The 22,787-nt window shown below is 42.4% G+C and overlaps 1 protein-coding gene across 3 annotated transcripts in view; it reads left to right on the top strand.

Annotated features, from left to right (window-relative positions):
* Usp31 (ubiquitin specific peptidase 31) overlaps window positions 1-20,432 on the top strand; it is a 50,701-nt gene extending 30,269 nt beyond the window's left edge. For 2 of the 3 annotated variants that reach the window (XM_006980335.4, XM_042282986.2), the window contains exons 8-16: window positions 890-1,001; window positions 1,460-1,554; window positions 3,645-3,722; window positions 4,517-4,646; window positions 5,227-5,346; window positions 7,514-7,739; window positions 12,822-12,980; window positions 14,617-14,769; window positions 16,639-20,432. In XM_006980335.4, the coding sequence (XP_006980397.2) occupies window positions 890-1,001; window positions 1,460-1,554; window positions 3,645-3,722; window positions 4,517-4,646; window positions 5,227-5,346; window positions 7,514-7,739; window positions 12,822-12,980; window positions 14,617-14,769; window positions 16,639-18,212 (2,647 nt within the window). In that variant the 3' untranslated portion in view covers window positions 18,213-20,432. The remainder of the gene's footprint in view (window positions 1-889; window positions 1,002-1,459; window positions 1,555-3,644; window positions 3,723-4,516; window positions 4,647-5,226; window positions 5,347-7,513; window positions 7,740-12,821; window positions 12,981-14,616; window positions 14,770-16,638) is intronic. The other variant, XM_076551644.1, reaches the window with a different exon arrangement.
* Window positions 20,433-22,787: the final 2,355 nt, after the last annotated feature.

Raw genomic sequence — 22,787 nt, 5'->3', positions numbered from 1 at the left:
GATGTAAACCTAGCCAGCACATAAGGATGGCCATGTCAGGCAGTGTTTCTAACCCAGCTGCTAGTGCTGTGGTTCATGGGGGAAGGAGGGTATCATGGCAGATGAGTAGGAGAGAGCATAGGAGGGTGTGGAGTGATTCTGTGCTGAAGGAGTATGGTCTGCAACAGATCTGGGTGTGAAGAGGAGGACACATTTGGGAATCAGTGCATAGGCTTGAACAACTAGGGTGTGAATGAAGCTGAGGCCAGGAAAATGGTCCTCAACAGTAACTTCATATTGGAACTACCTGAGGTCTCTCAGAAAGGCCTCAGTGCTAGATCACATTCCAGACTGACTTCATCAGAATCTCTGGAGCTGGCTTGAGCAACAGTAATTTTTGATGCCCCTTTGGTGATTTCAGATGCAGCTAAGGCTGAGAACTACAATACTTTCTCTGAGTTTATGGGGTTTAGGAACCTGGAAGAGCTCAGCTGGCTTCTGTCCTAGTTAAGAGCTGACTTCAGCTGTCACTTGCTTGCCAGTGGCTCTGTTGTCAGTACCAGGATTTGGCTGCCTGCTTCTTCGATCGTCTAGCCTTACCTCTTCCTGACACTGTTTGACTTGGTGCACATGGTTGGTCATGCTCCTGTCCACTTTGGTATTTCTTCACTGTCTTTGCCCCCTTGCTGCTTAACCGTGCTCTACAGAGGCCATTTATTCACCTGAGAGATCTAAGCATTTTTTCTGACCTTGTTATCTCCCTATGAGATTACCATTTTAGTTTTTTTGTGTTTGAGAACTATCCTAAAACAAGTTAGATAGTGATCCAATTTAAAAAGACCAAGGATAAGGGCTTGCAACTCTGAAAGAACTGCTGTATTTTAAGGCGACCTTTTTGTTTGTGTGGCAGATTTGGACTGCCTTTTGTCCTACACCTAGAGAAGACAGTAGCGTGGGACCTTCTGCAGAAGGAGATCTTGGAGAAGATGAAGTACTTCTTGAGACCTACTGTCAGCATCCAGGTTTGTAAGCATTTTGCTATCTCAGTAGAGCATGCTTTTTACTCAGAAGCAGCAGTCAGTACAGTGAAATTACTTTTGTTGGGATTTTCAAGACTAAGAATTTACTCCCAGTTTCTGAAAGGAGTTGCAAAAGTTCCCTTGAACTGCTGTGTATTCCTTTATGGTGCCTGTCTAGTACAGCTGGCATATGATCAGCAGCTTGAGATGTTATAGAACTTCTATCTGTAAATTTTACAAATTACCATGTATTCATGGAAGACCATTAAATTAGTGTTCAATGAAAGCAATGGAATGCTTAAATACTTGGTAAATAAGCTATATTTGAGTGCCTTGTACTTAAAGTGGAGGAGTATTTTGTAAGGTGAGCTGCTTGCTATATCTGATCTGTTTTGGAAATGCCACTGTGAAACATGCCCTTGATTAAATCCAGCTTAATTCTCATTTGTCATTTGATATAGGTGTGTCCATTTAGTTTGCGTGTGGTCAGTGTCGTGGGAATAACTTACTTGCTGCCTCAGGAAGAGCAGCCCTTGTGCCACCCAACAGTAGAAAGGTAAAAATAAACACAAAACCATTTTCAAGAATCTCCCATGTGCTTATATGACACTTACTGTGATGTCTGATGTCTGGTATAATTTCCATGTAGGTGTCTGAAGTTCTTTAAGCTCATGGAGAAATTAAGTACTAAGCCACTTGATATGCCATGCATTGCTGATACTCATGGAGGCCTGCCCCATTCTAAACAGAAACAGAGGAGGAGTGGATGGGGTGGGGGCAGAGGGAAGGATGAGGGAGGTAACTGGGAGGAGAGGTATCTGGGGAACCTGAGGTCGGGATGTAAAATAAATAAAATAATTTAAAAAACTAACAAGTAAACATAAAAAAAAATAAAACTTGTTTTACTTTTGATTCATACTGGGTACAAAGTTGTCCTAGTCAGCGTTACTATTGCTGTTATGAATACCATGACCAAAAAGAAGTCTGGCAGGGCTTACACTTCCATGTTACTGTTCATCATTTAGGGAAGTCAGGACAGGAATTCGAATAGGGCAGGAACCTGGAGGCAGGAGCCGATACAGAGGCTTGGAGGAGCGCTGCTTACTGGCTTACTCCCCATGGCTTTCTCAGTCTTCTTACTTATAGAACCCAGGACCACCTTCCCAGGGTGGCCTCACCCACAATGGGCTGGGCCCTCCCATCAATCACTAATTTAAGAAAATAAGTCTTATAGAGGCATTTTCTCAATTGAGGCTTTCTTTTCTCCATTGACTTTAGCTTGTGTCAAGTTGTCATAAAACGAGCCAGCATGGAAGTATTCTATGGATTTTCTTGAAATTAAAGTAGCTCGTGTTAGGAAGATTAAAAAAAAAATACACACACATACACATACATACACATGCACACAAATACACACATATGTATGTATGCATGCATAAATAAATAAATACATAAATGAATGATAAATAAATTACACTCTTGTCCATGAAGATTGAAGTGTTCCAGGCTAATGATCTGGTCATGCCCTAGTCATTACCCTTACCTGGTGACTTGTGGTCTAGAATGTAAAGCCCATATCCCGTAGTTTGAATTCTTGACTTCTCTTTGGTCAGGTCTCTTTGCTATCCCACTCCCCACTACACCAAATGTGCCTTTGTGTTTATTGTACTGATGATTGCTTGAACATGTGACACTGTCCATAATTCCTTTATTGTGAAAATAATTATTGTTCCTCTTCCTCTGATGGAATTAGTTGCTCTACTTTGCTACTCCTGTGATTTCATACATAATATTTTATTATCTTTATACTATCTATTGTACTAGCAGATATATGTATCTAGACTGTCCACATGTGGCTACATTAAATATGAAAAGTTGCATTGTTTTTATTGTAATGATTATTTTTAACATATACTTTTTAAAAACACACAGACTGGTCATGGTGGTGCATGCCTCTAATTCCAGTACAGGAAGATCAGGATTTGAAGGCTGGCCTTGGCAACATGGTGGATTTGAGACCTGGGTGTATGAGACACTTGTCTTACTCTCCCCCACCACCATTTTCTTTTAAACAACATAGTCATGTTTCAAATGTCACTATTTGGTTGACATGAAAGTAGCTAAATAATCTAAACATATTGCACAGCATACAAAAGATAAAAGATGAGTAATATTATCCATTAGTGATGAATGTCTCAAAAAAATGGTGATGACCAGGGAATTGACGGGTGTGTGTTTATGGAGGAAGAAGGTACAGGGGAGTTGACATGAACACAGGGTAGGTATAGTGGGGTGGGGTTGGGCAAGTGTGAGAGCAGACTGTTCCAGGAAACTGAGTCTAGTCTCTGTGTGGGTAAGACACTGGGCAAAAGTTGCAGAGATAATAAATAATATCTGCAAATATAAGCAAACTTATAAGGTGATACTAAATTTCCACTCTTATTTCTATATTGAATGTTTTAAGGATTTTTCCATTCTGCTTGTGAACTAGTTACAAAATCAGAGGCTACATTGGTCTGATTAAAGACTTTCTGATGGGGACTACTAAGATTTCCTTTACTTACAAGATTCTCGATAGACCATAATCACACTGAGGTAAAATCCTTCTTTTAGAAAATACAATGTGGCTCCACTCTCATTCTGTAGGGCATTGAAGTCCTGTGGACCAGGCGGCACGGCTCACGTGAAACTGGTAGTCGAGTGGGACAAGGAGACCAAGGACTTGTGAGTTTGCTTGTCGGTCTTTAATGTAGCTGTCACATGCAATTCTTATCATTAACTGAATATAGCTTAAGTGTGTTTAACCCTTTATTGAAGCAGTGCATTATTCTTTTCCTGACTTCTTTACAAGGCTCAAAACCTTAGATGAGTACTTGCTGCTGAGGGAAAAGCATTTGTTCATTAATTGCTGTGTATGTTGATTTACTTTGATTTTTTTGTTACAGGATCATCAGCTCTTGTAGGCTTATAGCAGACAGGATCGGTGTGCTCAAGATTGTACAGCTGTAGACTAGGAAGCTTGTATCAAGTACATGTTCTTAGATACCATGGACAAGAATGAACGAATGATTTAAGTAGCATGGACAGAGTGCGAGAGAGCTCTGGTTAATAGCACATACTACTCTTGCAGAGGAACCAAGTTCAATTATTGCACCTGTGTCAGGAGGCTAACAACAGCCTGTAACTCCAACTTCAGGAGAACTGACACTTCTGGCCCACACGGGTACCTATACTCACATATGCATATCCACATAGATATACATACATACACATAATTTAAAACAAAATAAGCGCAATCATGGACAGTTTGAGAAAAGCTAACTCCAAGTTAACTCTTGAAATAAACTTTGCAGATGAAGAAATTTCCAAGAATATTTTGGAATGTAGAAGAGTTGAATTACCACATTCTTATGCATTGGTCTTTTGGGTTATGAATTCATAGTACTTTGAAAAGCTATTGCTATGTCTGTCTTATAAATAAGACCTTCTCTGAAAGCTGCCTTTCCCCTGAATTGCAGCCTGTTTGTAAACACTGAAGATGAGTATATCCCTGATGCAGAGAGTGTCCGTCTGCAGAAGGAGCATCATCATCAGCCACAAACCTGCACTTTATCACAGTGTTTCCAACTCTACACCAAAGAAGAACGGGTAAGTTGGAGGGCCCGCAAGATGACAGTGAGGAGATCAGTCCTGCCCAGGAAAACTCCTCATGCCCATGCTACAGGAATTTGCATTCCCACAGACTCTACATTTTTAGAACTTGGAGTACAGTGTGTTCATGGAAGTTAGTGTGGAGATAAGACAGGCTCAGAAATGGAGGGAAGTGGGGTGAAAGGAAGAAGGAAATGGGAGGGACTTGGGGTATCCACCTTCGTTCCACCTTGGTTGGCAGTAGTGAGATTTGCTCAACTAAGATATTGTAGACCAAGAAAGTCCATATTAATGCAAAGGTGATAAGTTGCATTTAGTGGCATGCTGGGCTTGGGTGCCTCTGTAACAAGAGCATTTGGTCATTCTTCTTTGAGGAGGGAGGTTTAGCACTCATCTAGTGTCCACACTGGCCAGGTGTTACTTGTCATTGTGTTATCCCATTGGCTGTCCTCCTGTGCAGCTTCCAAAGAGATGCTGAGTGATACCAGGCCCTGGGTAAGAAAGTAGTTCAGCTGTCTGCCATGACAAAGACTTTCATTATGTGGTACCTAATGGAAGTCCTGCTCCTTGTTTCCAGCTTGCTCCAGATGATGCATGGCGGTGCCCACACTGCAAGCAGCTGCAACAGGGGAGCATCACATTAAGCCTGTGGACTCTGCCTGATGTGCTTATTATACACCTCAAGAGATTCCGCCAGGTGAGAAAATCCTGTCACTGGGGAACGCTAGCATGACCTTGTTTCTCTTGACTCCTGTTGGTGGCTTGTGTAGGTTCTTTGGTGACCCTGTTGGATTCACCCACTGATGCTGTCTGAATGACTCCACACATGTTTGGCTAACCCTATCTGTAGTCATGTTTTCTAAAGCAAAATTTGATTATCCTGTGATTCTTTAAGTCCTAAAAATTATAGTTCATGTAGTTCATGCACATGTTTTACTTTATTCTCAAGGATTTGATTTAGATTTGTAAATGTTTTCCATAAATTTTAGTGTGTTTACTTTTGGATTGAGAAGTGATCAGGTAGAATTCTATTTCTACCTGATGTAATAAACAGTATTGTCCTGCTTCAAGGAGCTGTAATATAGTTGGGTAGGTGAGTAATGAATAGATAGAACTATCAGCTTTTTCTTGTACTGCTTTGTGAGTCACTTTCCCCAAAGTCTATCTACTGCTTGAGGTGAAGAATGTCCTAGACAACCCCATTGTAAGAGAATTTAATGAGAGGTGAGCTGTAGTGAGTCTTTGTGGCCTGAATTTAAGAGAGTTTGTGAGAAAAAATGAGCAGCTGTTTGCTAGATGAGGAGAAGCAGGACTTCATGTGACAGAGGAAGCAGTTTATGCTGAGCCTGGGCCGTGAAGAGGCTGAAAGCAGGACAGTGGGGTGGCACTCCAGAAGATGAGTGGTGGGAGCTAAGATGGAAGAGAAGGGGGTAGAGAGCAGTTGTCCAAGCATACCCTTGAGGGCAGAGTCAGCTTTCAGTGAAGAGCTCTGCACAGAAGCAGCAATTGCCCAAGTGTGATGTGACATGATCTGTCAGCTGTTGGGTGGTTAGCAGATGAGAGCTTGCAAGTGTTGTGGGCAGCATGAGGCCGCTGCTGACTAAGGTGTAGCAGAGGTGTAGCAGCAGGGAGGGAGAGCTGTGAAGACGTAAGATGGACCAAGGGTGACGCACCTAGTCCCCGGGTCGGGGTTTTCTGAGCACCGAGGTGGGACTTAGGGGACTGTCCAGACTAGGCTTCAGGGTAATGAAGCATGGCACTTGGCTTGGGCATCCAGCTTGGGCTCCGCAGGTAGGAAATTGATTGAAACTTCAGTCCAGCCTTCTGTCTTCCTCCCCTAATACTAACTGATTTCCTTCACTTTTCCTTCCAGAATCCCAGACTCCAAACGGCAGTGTCATCTTTGACATTCCTTCTTGTCTTATCTAGGTTGCCACTTGTGCAGATTGACTTGGCTTTTCCGGGGAGTCCTTGTGTGTCTCCTCCTGAGTGCTGTCACCTACCACTAAATAACTTTCTGTTACTGTTCAGGCGGTTGCAGTTGCAGTCTTTTAATTGATTTCTTAACCTCTGTAGCCCTGCCCTTCCCGACATGTTGTACACACTGCTCACAGTTCTTCACTCACAATTCTGGTGACATCACTTCCTCCCTGCAAGCCTCAGTGCTTCCCTCTTCACCAGGAATAAGCCTGGCTCTCATTCAGAAGCTTTTCTCCTATGAACGTGTATTGTTCCTTAATAGATCCATCATAAATCATTGCGATTGTCACATCCATGTCTGATTAGTTTGCTAAATCTTCTCCTGGACATAGAAAACACGCAATAATATTCATTCAACAGCTTTTAGGTTTCAAGGCTATTCCAAAGGGTTTAATGGAAAACACAGATTATGCAAGATTGTTGGCTAACTAGTTAAGTTTAGCCAAGTAAATGTGCTAGTTGGAGAAGTGAGGAGGGAAGGATCACTGCTTATTGAATACCTCTCCTGGGCTAGGTGTGGGGTTGCCCTTTACATGGCTGTCCTCTATTATCTTCAGGCACTTGACAGAGTAAAAAGAAATTGTCACTTTCCTTTTAAGGTTGTCTCCCACCCCAAAACAAAAGCTTTGAGAGATAAATAAATGAAAATCGGGAGATTCATTTTCCCTACATGCTGCTTCTCATCGGTTCTATTTTAGGTCATACTAAAGCTTGTTGCTGTACAGTTAATATTATTAGTCTATTTCCCTATTAATGTGTCTTGGGAAACATCAGATAGGCGATTCAAAGTGATTGAACTGACAGGGCCCACATTTCATGCTAAACTGAACTTCCATCTGCTTGCATTAAAATGTCATCAGAACTTGTTTTTCTTCTTGCAACAGGAAGGAGACAGGCGTATGAAACTTCAGAACATGGTCAAGTTCCCCTTGACTGGCCTGGATATGACACCTCATGTGGTTAAGAGAAGCCAGAGCAGCTGGAGCTTGCCATCTCATTGGTCCCCATGGAGACGGCCCTATGGACTCGGGAGGGACCCTGAGGACTACATCTATGACCTGTATGCTGTGTGCAATCATCATGGCACCATGCAAGGGGGGCACTACACAGGTCTGCAGTGCGAGAGGCCGCGTGTCTGTGCTGACGCTTCCTTCAGGCTGTTTGCTTGTAGCTTTTGAACCTCCCTTTCTCTTCCAGTGTGCCTTTTGCGAGCTCTGAGAGCAGCTTCATCCTCCAGATCTCTGTCCAAGATCAAATACATGAACCTTCTTCCTTCTGAGTTCATTCATCCAGTAGTGAGCAGACCTGATGGGAGAATGTTTGCACAAGACAGCTGAGGAGCCACTCTTGTTTACCCACGTGCCTCCCCATTATAGCTATGTGATGCTTTTGAGGCTCTAGCATCTCCCTAACTTAAAATGGTCATGAGCCCCTTTCATGATGTCTTTATTCGTTTAAGGGTAAATTTACTTTTGCATTATAAAAGCAACTGTGGTCAGCCTAAGAAGTCTAGAGAGAGGTGGAAAGGATGCTATTGTGAAATGGGATTATCAGGCATATCCAGATAAAGATTATTAATATTAAAAAAATAGTTAAAATATACATAATTAAACTTAGCATTTTAGTCAGTATTAAGTGTCCAGTTTGGTGGCATTGAGAACACATTGTTGTATAGCCACATCACTGTCCATTTCCAGAACTTTTCATCTTCTCTAACAGAAACTCATTAAACAGTAATTTCCATGCTCCCCTCCTCCAGCCTCTGACAACTACCATACTCTGTCTTGATGAACTTATTACTCTAGCTACCTCTTGTACATGAGACCACACAGTATTATTAGTTCTTTGTAGCCGCTTCATTTTATTGAGCGTAACGTTTGTAAGGTTCATCCACAGTAATACTTTGATACATTTGCTCTTTTATACTGATGTGACTGACTACTGGTATGTTTCACTCATAAATATTAAACACTTTGTAGTTAGCTTACAATAGACTCTTATCGTATCACAGGTGACGAAATCCCACTGTGTATCTTCTAGGAGTAGGAACAAGTAGGTAGAGATGTAGCTAGAAATAAAATTTAAGGACACTGCCATGTGTGTAGTAAGTGGTAGTGGAGATGAACCCAGGGGAGGGGAGGAGAAGCTGCCTGAGATTGGCAACCTGTTTGTGCAGTAGTACCACATGGGCTCAGAGTGAGAGCCACATCTTTACTGTGGTCCAGCAAAGATGATGTTGCTTAGTGATATGGTGGTGTCCTAGCTTGTGTAGTTATACTGCTGTTCTAATGACAAGTTGTCTAACATTGTGTTTCTCAGGACATATTCTGTTAAGTGACTTGACTAGTAACTGTTCCCATTGTTAAACATAGATTGTTTTCTTTTTTAAACTTTTAATCTAATGTTGATGACTCCTTGTAGATTCTTCTCCTAGCAGTTAGCCACCAATTCCCCTGTGTATTGGCAAGGTAATAGTGATGGTTGGCCTTCCCAACCTTGCATGCTCTCTTCCAGTCAGGATAGGAAGATGACTAGCTATAATCGCTCATTCTTGAAACCCTTGTAGTGTAACTCTGCTGGCAGCAGCTGTTTTTGAGAGGAACGACCCAGCCTCCTGGTGTGTTCATGACCCAACAATTTGGCTTCTGCTTGTCTGGGAAGTATTTGCAAGGAGAAAAGGGGCTCCTAAGGTGCTTTCGCTTCACATAAGATATTAATAGCTTAAATATGTTTTACCTTGTACTTTTTATGAACACTATTTAGATAGATGGCAATGCAATGTTTGTTGTTTTATATATTTTTATAACAGCCGCTTGTGTGATGATTGTATTTCTAGTTGGATATTTGCTTTTCTAACATTACTAGTAATGTCTATGTTCTTGGATGCTGAGTCATGAAATTATTCTTTACTCTTAGAATGGAAAAGGACTTGGATGTAATTGAAATCTACTAGCTACTCACTGTATCAACACCTTTGCCAGCATTTCTGGTTGATATTTACACTGTTTCAGCTTTGGTAAAGAAGTCATTTTCAAATTAGAGACTTATATACTACCTAGGCAAGGAATTGTTAGGGAAAATAGGACAGTACTAGGTTTCAGAATATCATGTTGTTCTTTATTTAGAACAGACTTTGGAAACTACTTGAAAACCTCAGAAGCAGTGTGACTTAGTAAAAGGAGCTTGGGTGTGATTGTAGAGCCATCTAAGAACTTGGCCAAATAACTTTACTTGGGCTCATGAAGCACAGTGATGAGCAGAAGTGAGTGTGTCTGCTCATTGGCCCTTCCCTAGGAGGTACTCGCATAGTCTCTAATCAGTGGTCCTCAACCTTCCTAATGCTAAGTTCCTCATGTTGTGGTGACCCCCAACCATAAAATTACTTTTGTTGCTATTTCATTACTGTGATATTACTACTGTTATGAATTGTAATGTAAATGTCTGTGTTTTCTGATGGTCTTAGGTGACCTTTGTAAAAGGGGTCCTGACTCACAGGTTGAGAGTCACTGGTCTACATTATTTCCTCTTTCCTGTTCTATGTGTGTATTTGGGTTTGAGTTTGAAGGCTAGAGGACAACCTTGGGTATTGTTTCTTAGGCTTTGTCTACTTTGATTTGAAACAATTTCTTACTGGCCTGAAGCTTGCCAGTTTAGGCTGGGCTGTCCATTGAGCATCAGCCTGACTCGATAGGGTTACCACTATGTACCATGCAGAGCCATCTCCCCAGGTCCCTCCTTTCCTGTTCTTAAGGCAAACCATTGCTTATCTTATCTCTAAATGTTTACAGTTATAATTTAGAGAAAACAACCCCTGGCATTACATGACTTTTTTTTTTTTTTTAAATTACATTTATTTATTTGTCTTTGGGGATGACAGTGCATGTAGATGTCAGAGGACAACATGTGTGAGGGAGTTGGTTCTGTCTTTCCATCAGTGGGGCCTAGGGATCAAATAGGCTGTACGGACCTTTACCAGCAGTTATTTAGCTGGCGATACTCTGGTTTGAAGTTCTCACTAGAATGTCTTTGATGCATTCTTGCTGTAATTGCATAGTGCGTATATGGCTAACTTGTACAAGGATTCTAGAAAAGAGACTCTCAAACTATCTGTGATAAAGGCCTTGATATTTTCTATTTTAGCATTTCCAATCCTTCATAAGCCAGTTTTGTAAAAATACAATACAAATGTTACAGCAGTATCATATTGCTAGATGTTTTTGACTGCTTATTTTTGTTTTGGTGCCTCCTTTTGTGGACAAATGCCAGTTTCTGAGCCATAGCTTAAGTAGCACTGGCCTAGAAAACATGTTGGAAGGCAGTGTTCGGGAGAAAAGCAAGTAGAATTAGAAATAAATAGTTTGCTTATTAGTAAGTTACTATGTGGCCTTTCCATGCCACAGTCGAGAACAGACCATCCTGAAAGGAAACAGACTGAACTAGAGCAAGGTTATCCTTCTCTTGGTGGGCGTGTCCCTGTGCAGTTCTGCTCCCACTCACCTCTCCAGAATAGCAGCCTCCTCCCCAGATGGGCCCTTTGTGTGTTAGCCTGGCCTGACACCATTGGCCCAGCCGGTGCTGTTGCTGTGACTCCATTTGTTGTGTGTGTCTCCATTTCACTCTCTGGTTTGGTAGCTGCACCTGATGTCTCTCCCACATTCAGAGTCTTTGCTTCTCTTTTGGGACCTGTCTAGCTAGGAACAGTTCCTCACCTGGGTCCCTTTTCATCTCTGTGGTTCCACACTTGAAAAGTGAAGTGGCCTAACGAGGGTGTCACTGGTGGTGCCTGTCAGGATTGTATGTGCCCTGTCTTTGAGGGCTAATGAAGTCTGTGTCAGCATTTACTGAATATTCCAGCACTCATCTGTGTTCAGTAAATGGGTATTTTAAGAAGTGTGATAATAATTTGCTTTTCTGGATAAGGTTTATAAGATCCCTTGATCCAGCCTAATAGTATGACTTGGCCTCATGACCTCAAGGTTTTGGCATAGGTATGGTGCTTGTGATCAAACCCAGGTTCTTGGGCACACTAAGCACATATTCTAATAATTGAGCTATGTTTTTATTGGCTCTTACTGGCTCTGATTTTTTGTTTTTCTTGATAGTACTTAATTCTTCTTTATTTCTATCTCAGGCTTAGAGTTGAAACTGGGGAGAAGGCTCCATGTATGTATTCTCGAGTTCTGTGTTCTCAGGTTTGCAGGGAACTTCCGGATCATTTAGTCTTCCCCTGAAGGAAAAGAATGGGGTACAATCGGGCTTTAAGCACAAGCCAGAGGATTAGATAAACCCAAAATGCCATATACTCATCCTCCACCAGCTGCACAACTATGTGCTAGGCAGTCTTTGTGTGTAGGATAATATGGATGTATTAGTGGAGTGTGTGAGGTCAGGTGTCCTCCTCAGGGACACCTACTTTGTGTTTTGGTTTCTTGTTGCTGTTTTTTTTGTTTGTTTGTTGTTCTTAAAGACAGGGTTTCTGGGGCTTGGACTTGATGATTTGGCTAGGCTGGGTGGTGGGGATTGAACTCAGGTCCTCACCTTTGCCTGGTAAGCACTTTACCAGCAAAGCTATGTTCCCAGCCCCATAAGGAGTCTTTCTGAGCCTGTGTAAATTTGTAGGAATAATAAATCCCAGGATTAAATGAGATGCTTATATTATGGTAAGTCTTAAATATTAGTTGGTGGCTGTTCATATTTTATGTCACTAGTAAACACAAATATCAAAGTTCTTTACCCTGCCTTTTGACAGTGAGACTGGATATTCTGTGTTGTAGAATGCTCCCTATGTATTGTGGACATGCCTGGCCTCTACCCACTAGATGCTTTTTGACCTCCACCCCCAACCCACCTAGTTGTGACAATCAAAGTGTTTCCATTCATTGCAAAGTGTCTCTAGCAGGACAAAATTGTCACTGGTTGAGACCTACTTATACTTAGAAGTGTAATGAGTTTTCTGAGATGAAATAGTTATGAAATTGGAATACTTAGGAATTTCTTGGAACATTCTGTCTAGGTGTGATATGAAATTTGGATTTGTTTTTTTCCTTAATCTCTTTCTGTTACTACGGGCAGTTTAAAATGCTATTGAATTAATTATAAACGTGAACTATAAAGGGTATATATAATATAAAGTATGTGGGTAGAGTGCCTGGTGTGGCCTTGCTGGTGCTGACAGTGGGCTCTTTTTGGCAGCGTACTGTAAGAACTCCGTGGACGGTCTCTGGTATTGCTTCGATGACAGCGATGTGCAGCAGCTGTCAGAAGAAGAGGTGTGCACACAGACAGCTTACATACTTTTCTACCAGAGGCGGACAGCCATCCCATCATGGTCGGCCAATAGCTCAGTGGCAGGTAACCTGGTTCTTGGGTGTGTTTTCCCAGAGCAGGAGGTTGTAATTCTTGGACCAGAGGATGTCTCAGAAGGCTTCATTGATGAGATTAATTTTTACGCTTCCACTTAATCTGGGAACTAATATGATTTCAGCTAAGGAAGTTTGGGTAGATGCTGAACTATCATGAACTGTCATCACATAGAGGTGGGGCAGAGCCTAGCCAAACCATTCATAATTTCCTTGTTGGTGAAGTGCCTGGAGGAATAGTATTAGCAGCCTGAGGTGTTGTTCTGACATTTGTTTGGACTATCTTGGAATATATCCCATCTGATAACATCCACCCAGTGGGGTTGCTGGTTGTTTACCTTTGGTGAAGGTATGTGAAAGCATTCTGTAAACAATAAAGGACCATTAGAAAGGAAGAAAGTAAGAAAGAGTTCTTTTTCTTCCATAAGATTATTCTGTTAGGGGAAGAATTGACTGCTGTTAACTGATTGAGGGCTTAGGTTTTTTTTGTTTTTGTTTTTGTTTTTTTGTCTGTCTGTCTGTTTGTTTGTTTGTTTGTTTTTTGAGGTAGGGTTTCTCTGTGTAGCTTTGGAGCTCATCCTGGAATTCGCTCTGTAGACCAGTCTGGCCTCGAACTCACAGAGATCTATGTGCCTCCGCCTCCTAAATGCTGAGATTAAAGGTGTGCGCCACCACTGCCTGGCTCAATTTTGCTGATGAGATGCAGCCTATTATGTTAGTCCGTATAGAAATGAGTCCCACACAAAACATGGATGCAGCTATAGATAAGCCAAATGAGAGGAAGATGCATGCTTCTTACTGCAGACTATGGCTTTAAGAAAATAGCTTGAAATGTAATATAATCAATATGTACCTTTCCAGTCCTCTACAGGGGTCTGCTTAAAGCAACTGAAAGGAAGTGTTCCTCAAGCAGAGCAACCCCCTGCTAGGAGACAAGGCCTACATGGTGGGTAGGCTGCTCACTTGACTGGAAGAGGGCACTCTGGTACTCTTGGGCCATTCCAGAATCTGAGATGTGCTAAAAATGATGGTCTCTTTAGGTCTGTTTAAGGCAGTGCTGCTTCATGTAGTCAATTTCAAGAACGCTATTGCACTAACATATATTTAAAGGTACCCCTGGAATTGATAGGACTGATGGATATAGAGCACATTCGTATCCCCTGCTCTGTGTGTGTGTGTGTGTGTGTGTGTGTGCGCGCGCGCATGGATCATTAGTATTATAAAATGGCTTTAAAATGTCCAAAAGACATTGAAGCTAAGTGAAACAATGTCTGTATTACTGCCCTTTCTCTGGGTGATTCAGTAGTACTGCCAGTGCTTAGAGCTTGTGCTTAGCGAGTCCCTTGTAGAGTGAGTGGCTGTGTGTCCTTGTTCTACCATTCCCTTGCCAGGATTAGGTATTGCTTTTGGAAACATTTATTCTACATTTGCATTTTGTTTCTACAACTTTTCTATATGTAGGAATTGCTTGAAATTTCTTCGTTTTTGCTAGAGATACTCAGCTGTGGGAGTTTGTCTTAACTCTGGAATGAGGACACAAGTCTCTGGCTTGACTGGCAGCTTGACTTGATAGGCTGTGTGCAGTGCAGGACCCTGGCTGACCTTAGGACCCATCTTCTTTTCTGCAGGTTCCACAAGTTCTTCTCTGTGTGAGCACTGGGTGAGCCGGCTCCCAGGGAGCAAGCAAGCCAGCGTGACCTCTGCAGCCTCCTCCAGACGCACCTCCTTGGCCTCACTCTCTGAGTCTGTGGAGATGACAGGAGAAAGGAGTGAAGACGATGGTGGGTGTGGGTCTTGGTGTTAGATTTCCCAAATGACAACTCATAAACAAAGCACAGGTTCCGCAGGCTTAGGAACAAAATCTTTTTCCAAGGAGTTTGTAGAACTCAAGAGAGTGGAGTTGCATAACTGAGTTGTGGCTTCTCTGTAACCCAGGGCTTTCTCCTTCTACTTCATTATTTCCCACTTTTACATTCCAGTGTACGGATTAGATCTTCAGCTCTTTTAGTAGTAAATACTTTTTGTTAAAATTTGTAGAATGGCTGTAAGGACCCAGAGACTACCTGAGACTACCTTGCCTGAGACTGCTTCATGTAGAGTTACTGTTCTCAGTTCAGTGAGGACACCTTTGGGTCAGCTTGACCTCTACTCTAAACATAGTCACAATATCAATACTGGAGAAAATCTGATTAAATATTGAAGTGCATTTTGTTTATTTATTTTTTTCTTGGTACCTCTCACTTAGACTTGAACCTTGACAGGATAGCCCTTAGTGCTACCAGGAACCCCAGGTGGTCTGGGATGGATTGGCAGCCTAAGTACTAAGAGCTGGAAGGGGGAGAGGGTGAGCTCAGCTTCTGTAATGAAGACAGTGACTCATCTTCCAGAGAGATTCACTCTGCTGCCAATATTTCAGTTGCTTTAATCTGCTTCTAGGGGTGATGGATAATTCTGAGAAAATGAAATGGAGCCACAATGGAAGGTAGTTGGAAAGAAGTCAAATAGGAGAGCTGGGGCATGGCTTTGACTCGACCTGCTTTGGCATTTTGCTTCTTTTCCTCGTGAAGCAGGAGTATATTGGACTATTGTTACTAAGCTCTTTCTCCTTCCTAGTATTTTAGGAAAAGCTGACTACTGAACCTATGCCTATTTGGGTGGCTGTTATTTTCACCACAGCCCTGTAAACTTGGAATTTGCTGTTGTTTTAACAATAAACCCAGGAGTAGCTTGCCTTAATCTATTTTTAAACAGTCTAGTTGGTGAAATCAATATCTTCTTAAGCATCATCACCATTTAGCCCTGCTCAGTGGTCACATAGAACGGAACCTGACTCTTAGAAGTCACAAAGGCCACAGCTACAGTTATAAATGTATACAGAATTCAGCTTGGAATTGTCTTGGGAAGGTTTAAACCTTTGGAAATACTAGTCTACCAGTTATTCAAGGTCTAATAATATCCAAGGCTCTAGTCCTTTCCACTAATACCCTTTCATTGTTACCTGTTATAGACTTATTTCCACAGGGAATGCAATGGGGGTCATGGGTCTTGTGTCATTTTGGGCAAGGAGTTTGTTTCTGTGAGTCCCACGTATCCTTCAGGAAGATGAAGGAGATGGGTTAGCATCCCATGTGTAGTGAACGAACATCTGTGCATGCCAGGATCCTTGCTGGACACAGACTTCTAAGATTTTATTTAATTCTCTAATTAGACTAATGGTCAGCTGACTGCAGCTGGAGGCCACATATGGATGGCTGGTTTTTCCATAGATTTTGGAACATAGCCATCCGTGCTTAATTGTATGCCACCTGTGGCTACTTTTATGGTAAGGTCACAGAGCTAAGCAATTGCCTGAACAGCCTGACAGGCTGACTAGGTCTTTCCAGAAAGCATACTGACCCTGATGTAGGATGAAGTAGGTGGAGAACATTTGGCTGACTTCAGCATTAGCATGACCCTATCTTGTGGATAAGGGAACTGGTCTTTAAAAGATCGAAACACACAGCTATCCTTGACTCGAGCAAACAGGCCAGCTTTGAAGGCCATGGTCCTGTTGTTTCCACCAGGCTTGCCCTTGCTCTCTCTCAAGTGTTTTAAGGTGTTACTAAGTGTTTTTGTTGGTTTAGCCTGACAGAATTTTCTCTGCTATGCAGGAGGCTTTTCTACTCGACCGTTCGTGAGAAGTGTGCAGCGACAAAGTCTGTCATCCAGATCTTCTGTCACCAGCCCCTTGGCAGTCAATGAAAATTGCATGCGGCCTTCTTGGTCCCTGTCTGCCAAGCTTCAGATGCGTTCCAGTTCTCCTTCCCGCTTCTCAGGGGACTCCCCGATCCATGGATCTGCCTCCACCCTTGAAAGGATTGGGGAAGCAGGTGACGACAAAGTCTCCATTTCTTGCTTCGGTAGTCTACGGAACCTTTCTGGTAGCCACCAGGAACCAAGTGACAGTCACAATAGACGAGAGCACAAGGCTGTGGGCCGGGCCCCACTGGCTGTCATGGAAGGTGTGTTCAAAGATGAGTCAGACTCTCGAAGATTAAACTCCAGTGTGGTAGACACACCAAACAAAAATCTAGCACAAGGGGATTGCTTGCCCCCGGTCTCTGACCCTTTCGATAATAATAACCAGATTGCTTATGTGGATCAGAGTGATTCTGTTGACAGCTCTCCAGTCAAAGAGGTGAAACCTCCCAGCCACCCAGACTCCCTCACAAAGAAGCCAGAGAGCACAACCAAGAGACCCCCTAGTTCCAAAGGCACTTCTGAGCCAGAGAAGAGCATGCGGAAGGGGAGGCCAGCCTTGGCCAGCCAGGAATCTTCTCTTTCAAGTCCATCCCCTTCTTCACCTGTTCCTGTGAAGGTTTCCATGAAACCTGCCCGCTGTCGGAGCAAAGCAGATTCTTCCAGGGCCAGTGGGAGGCATTCATCCCCCGCCTCTACCCAACCCAAAAAAGAATCGTCCCCCAGGTCCCAGGAATCCATGTCTTCTCCTTCACCACAGAAGCAGAAGTCTGCTTCTGCCTTCACTTACTCCTCTTCCTCCATATCTGCCAAAAAAGCCCCAGGCCCTGGCACCAGGGGCTCCTACCCTTCTGGGAAGAGCAGGACTTCTGACCGGAGCTTGAGTAGAGAGGGTTCCAGACAAAGCTTAGGTTCTGACAGAGCCAGTGTCTCCTCCACCTCCACCTCCAAACCCAGCTCCCCTCGGGTGAATCAGGCCAGAGCAGGGGACAGCAGAGTCGATGGCAAACACGTTCGGAGCTCCTCCATGGCCAGCCTGCGCTCGCCGAGCACCAGCGTGCGCTCTGGGCTGAAGAGGGACAGCAAGTCTGAAGATAAGGGACTGTCCTTCTTTAAGTCAGCCTTGAGACAGAAAGAGACCCGGCGCTCCACTGACCTTGGCAAGACAACCTTGCTGTCCAAAAAGGCTGGCGGGAGCTCTGTCAAGTCTGTCAGTAAGAATACCCCAGATGACAAGGCCGAGAAAGGCCGTCAGCCCCCGGCCTCACAGCAGCCAAACACAAATGCAGCTGGAAAGGAACAGCTTGTCTCCAAGGACCCTGCTTCTGCTAAACATTCCTTGCTATCTGCTCGAAGATCCAAGTCTTCCCAGCTAGATTCCGGAGTTCCCTTGTCTCCCAGTAGCAGGCCGGCCACTGAGAAAGGCTCCAAAAAGCTATCTTCTAGCATGCAAACCTCTGCACGGCCTTCTCAAAAACCTCAGTGATCTTTTGCAATCCGGGTGTTTTATCTGTACAGATGTTTATTTATTTAGAACTCCCCCCTTCCCACCAAAGCTCTCTATGCTTTTTTTTTTTTTTTTTTTTTTTTGGGTCATGTGCCTGACTGTGTGAGAGAGTATGAGTGTGTGTATGTAATTCAAATTGTTAAAAGTGTCGCCTTATTCTGCCATTGAACCAAATAACAGCCATAGGCAAAGCATTGATACCAAGCTAACTGGAATAACTGTAGAAAATAATCTGGATAGTCCCTTTAGCAATTGTACCTATTTCTTTCTAGAGAACTCTAAGACTAGTTCTTGGTGTCACTGGACACTAGGGTTTGGAAACCTGTGAACTAATTAAGCTATCAGTGTGTAGACAGATGAACTGTTTGACTTGGGTTTCATCTGAGCAGAATTTATCTTCATGTAGATTGTTGAGTGGCATTAGGAGCTTAAAAAACAAAAACTGTGACACTAACAGCAAAATAAACTGAGGGAAAACTTGCTTTCTGCGCTTGGGCCCATCTACCAGTCTTTGTAAGGGCGATATCTTAACACTAATGTTTCTCAGGTATACATACTCAGCTAGTATAGGATGGATGTGCATCACTAATAAATGGGTTCAAGAGGAAGGTGACATGCGGGGAGGTGGAGACTGTCCTTTCTCCTACTGCCATAGGTAGAGGGTTCAGAAGTAGACATGAAATCTTTTCTACCTTCACATCTGCAGTGATATGCATACCCTAGCCTGTCTTGACTCCTTGGATATGTTCTAAGATCTGGCAAAGTTTGGATAGTCAGAAATCCAGTCACTAATATATTTTTTTTTTCATTCTAAATTTGCTGGGCAAGGCCATTGGAATTTTAAACTGTAACAGAACAGTTAATGCCTTTGAAAGGTAACCAGAAAATTTTTTTATTCCAAGCTGGAAGCCTGAGTTGATAACATTTTCGTTCCCTGATGTTGCTTTTTTTCTGTTACAAGTTGAGGATCTCATATTGCCCCTTGTGTGCATGCTTACTGCCTTGTCTTGTTGCTTGGGAAAGAAAGAGGTTGCCTCCTGCCTAGAGCCACTGACGGTGTGTTGACATGAGGTGCGACAAAGCATTGCATGTGCACTTTGGATCCCGCCTGTCAATCTTCCCTTTGACTGCTTTTCAGTAACTCTTTTATGTCTACTCTGTTCTGGAGAATCCATCTCAGACCAATAACTCAAGCAGAGTCTGGCATATGTTCCCTTTGGCATGTAGTTGCAAATTACATTATTGTATGTGAAAAGGGGAACCTCACTGAATTCTCACAGGTAAAACAGTTTTCCAAGCTTTGAGGAAATCACTTGGAAATACTTTCCAGCCTAGTTTTTTAGTATCCTCTTTTTTTTTTTTTTTTTTTTTTAAGCATCAAGAGAATCATGGTCTTGATTCTCAGAGTAGCATTCGTCACTTTGTCATTAAGTATAGCATGTTGAGTTTATGTGTTATTGAATACTGAGGCTCATGGTTCCCAGGTCCATACAAACTCCTTTTCAGTATTTCTGTGAATCAACTGCAGTGCATATGTGCATGCAGTTTTGATTTCTGCACTGTCCTTTTTTTGTTTTTTGAATGAATACCTCTTGGGAAGTATTTCCAGTAGATTACTTAAGTTTATTTTGCTGCTAATGTGGACATTAGCTGGTAGCTTGCAGGTTCAGGGTGGCTGGGATTTTCAGCCCTTGTAGTGTTTGAGGTTTAGGTGTTCATCCTTGTGCACGTTACCACAGTGCTCCATGTAATCCAGTGTGTGTTAGCTAGTGCCCACTGCACTCAGACCCGTACTCGCTGCTTATTTGTCCCCCTTTGTGGCTTCCCAAAGCATTGAGGCTCTCTGGCCTGCTTTGGTGTGACTGAGGTGACAGCTGTCTTTGCATGTCATCATTATTAGTGGCACAAGGTCAGCCCCATCAGTGTTTAGCCAGTCTTGTTTTCTTTATCTGAAAAAGCACTAAGTGTGAGGCCATCAGTATCAGGAACTGAGCGTTTGTGTGATTTGAGCCTCTGAAATGGTCTTAGAATTAGAGTGTGATAAGACAAAGGGTTTAATAACAAGCTGTTTTGCCATAATTAAGATGAATAGAAACTAGTTTAATTTTCACAGTACTTCATAGTTTTATTCTTGATTGCAGTAGGAATGGATCCTCCCTCCCACATGTATCATGTTTTCTTAAAAAAAAAAAAAAAGAATCCTCTACAAGTCTCTTTACTTTTCCATGGGATCTAGAAATACAATTTCTATAATATAATAAAATTGAAAAGCTCTCTCTCTATATATGTGTGTGTGCACATACACACATATATGGAGTTTAGTCCTTATTTCATATTTAATTTACTAGACAAAAGTCAGGACATATGGCATTGTCTAGGCTATGAAGCTGACATGCTTGTGAGGTTGGGAAACAATGAAATCCAATTCCTGACTACTGGGGTGTGTTTAAGACCCAGGAAAGGCTGCTTTGAAGGCATTGTCTGAAGTGAAATAGCTTACCTGAGTGTTGTTACTTGGTTCATTCAGTTCTGTGGCCGGGTTAAGGACTTGGTTATTACAGTCTTTTCCCAGTGATTTGGATACAGTGAACATATGTGTGCTTTGGGGTCAAAATCACCTGCTCAGATGGTAGGCCTGAATTTCTGCTTGGCAACCCACTGAGCCTGGTTAGGGCAGTCATTCCCAGCAGGCACAGAGCACCAACCAACAGAGTGATGCAATAGTAATTTTTTTTTAGTGTTAAATAAGACCCCTTTTCATCCTTGCTCTCTTTTCCTGTAAACATCCTGTGCATGAGGCTACACCATTCCTTGAGTCAGCCTTCTGCCTTGCCTTCATGTCTCTTTAGATGATGCTCTTGTCACTTAAGACCCTTGCCAACCCCTTTTGTATTTTCTTATGCCTGAGAGTAAGTAGTGCCATGCCAGACCAATAGAGCAATGTGGTATATCTGTGCTGTGTCACAGTTGTGCAGAGATCTGAGGTTGACTTGAACACATGTAATCCTTATTTAATCATTCATTCATTCAGTTCATTTGGGCCTGCTTTGCATACAGAGGTAAACAGAAAGCTTCAACCGTCTGCTATAGTTGAGTCCTGGGAGACACCAGAGCAAACAGGGTCTGCCATGGAGTGGTAGTCTTCAGCAGAAACACCAAATGGATTCTGGTCGGCTAAGGCCTGAGATTCTCTTGAGTTTTTGTCTGGAAACCAAAAGTGTCCTTGTTTATCTCTGGAGACATTGTGGTCTTCTGGCCACTGGTTCAGACTGAGCTGTTTACTGTGCAGAGTTAAAATCTAGTACCTAGTCACGCTGCATTAGAATCCGCCCTCTGTGTTTGTATGAGGTGGAATGGAGATTGCTGAGGGATGGGATGCATTGTTACCCTCTAACTGTAATAAAACAAATAGGAATGGTTTGTCAAGGGAGCAGTAGTGTCAGCTTAAGGGAATATGGATTAAAGAGTTGTAAACAAAGCTCACTTCAAATAAACCCTCTTTAAGTAGATGGACACATGGCATCACATTTCATTTTGATAGATTATCAAATAGCTGAAGTTACAGTTTTCTGTGTAGATTGTCATTGAATACAAAGGTAATTAGTGTTCCAGGTTGAACTAGAATGAAAACCATAAGCACAGTTTCAATAAAACACAGTTTGGAGGTGCATTGATACTTTTATTTTGGAGTTGAGAAGGGCAAAATTTGCTGACATACCAGTGCCTAACATAAAAACAGCTTAGCTGCTAGTATGCAGGCTGCTCTTGCTTGAATTTTATAAAAGGTTCATTGCTGTTCAACTGACTGCACCTTTCAGGTGGGACATAATGCTTTTATTTCAATCAATGCTCGGTGTCCCATGCTGCCTTTTGATCAGACCCCAAATTGTTTTTTTGTAGCTGCCTTTTGAGCATGACTGATCATTTTACCCTCAAGTAAAGAAAGCAGTTTTGCATGCCCTCCATTTAGCCCAGAAAGCATGCTCATACTACCTATGCAAGCAACTGATTAAAAGTATACAGAGAAACTACACTAAACGTTGAGTTTTTAAAAAGGAAAAAGACAACTCAGATTCTGGAGCTCTATTTTTGAATTTGTAATTTTTAAAATGTGGCTTAATCATCAGTGTAGGTGAGCATGAATGTGAATTTTAGGTTGCTTTGCGTCTATTTCTCTGCCAATCTTTTTGATCATTGGTGAGATTGTGTATAAAATAGTATTTTGCAAGCAGGAGTGGATTGGATGGATTGGATATGTTGAACATACACTGGTGTATATACTGTATTTAGCCTGAAAACTTTCCTAAAGTATTTTGTTCTAAGAAATAACCTGCCATTTTCTATAGATTTTAATTTTTTATATCTTCTAGTGTCCTTCATCATAAGGAGAGATGTGGCTTCACATAATGCTAACAATTTTTAAATGCTTTTGTAGAGACTTGGAGCTGTTTAGGAAGGCTCTGGGTCTTCCCACCCACTGGTCTCAGTAAGATTAAGGATGTGGAATGTATGATAGTGTTGTACAGTGGATTCAGGTCTAGATCCATCTCCAGT

The sequence above is a fragment of the Peromyscus maniculatus genome, chromosome 1 (assembly GCF_049852395.1).
Source record: "Peromyscus maniculatus bairdii isolate BWxNUB_F1_BW_parent chromosome 1, HU_Pman_BW_mat_3.1, whole genome shotgun sequence".
Classification (NCBI taxonomy): Eukaryota; Metazoa; Chordata; class Mammalia; order Rodentia; family Cricetidae; genus Peromyscus; species Peromyscus maniculatus.
This window is presented reverse-complemented; position numbering and strand designations above follow the sequence as displayed.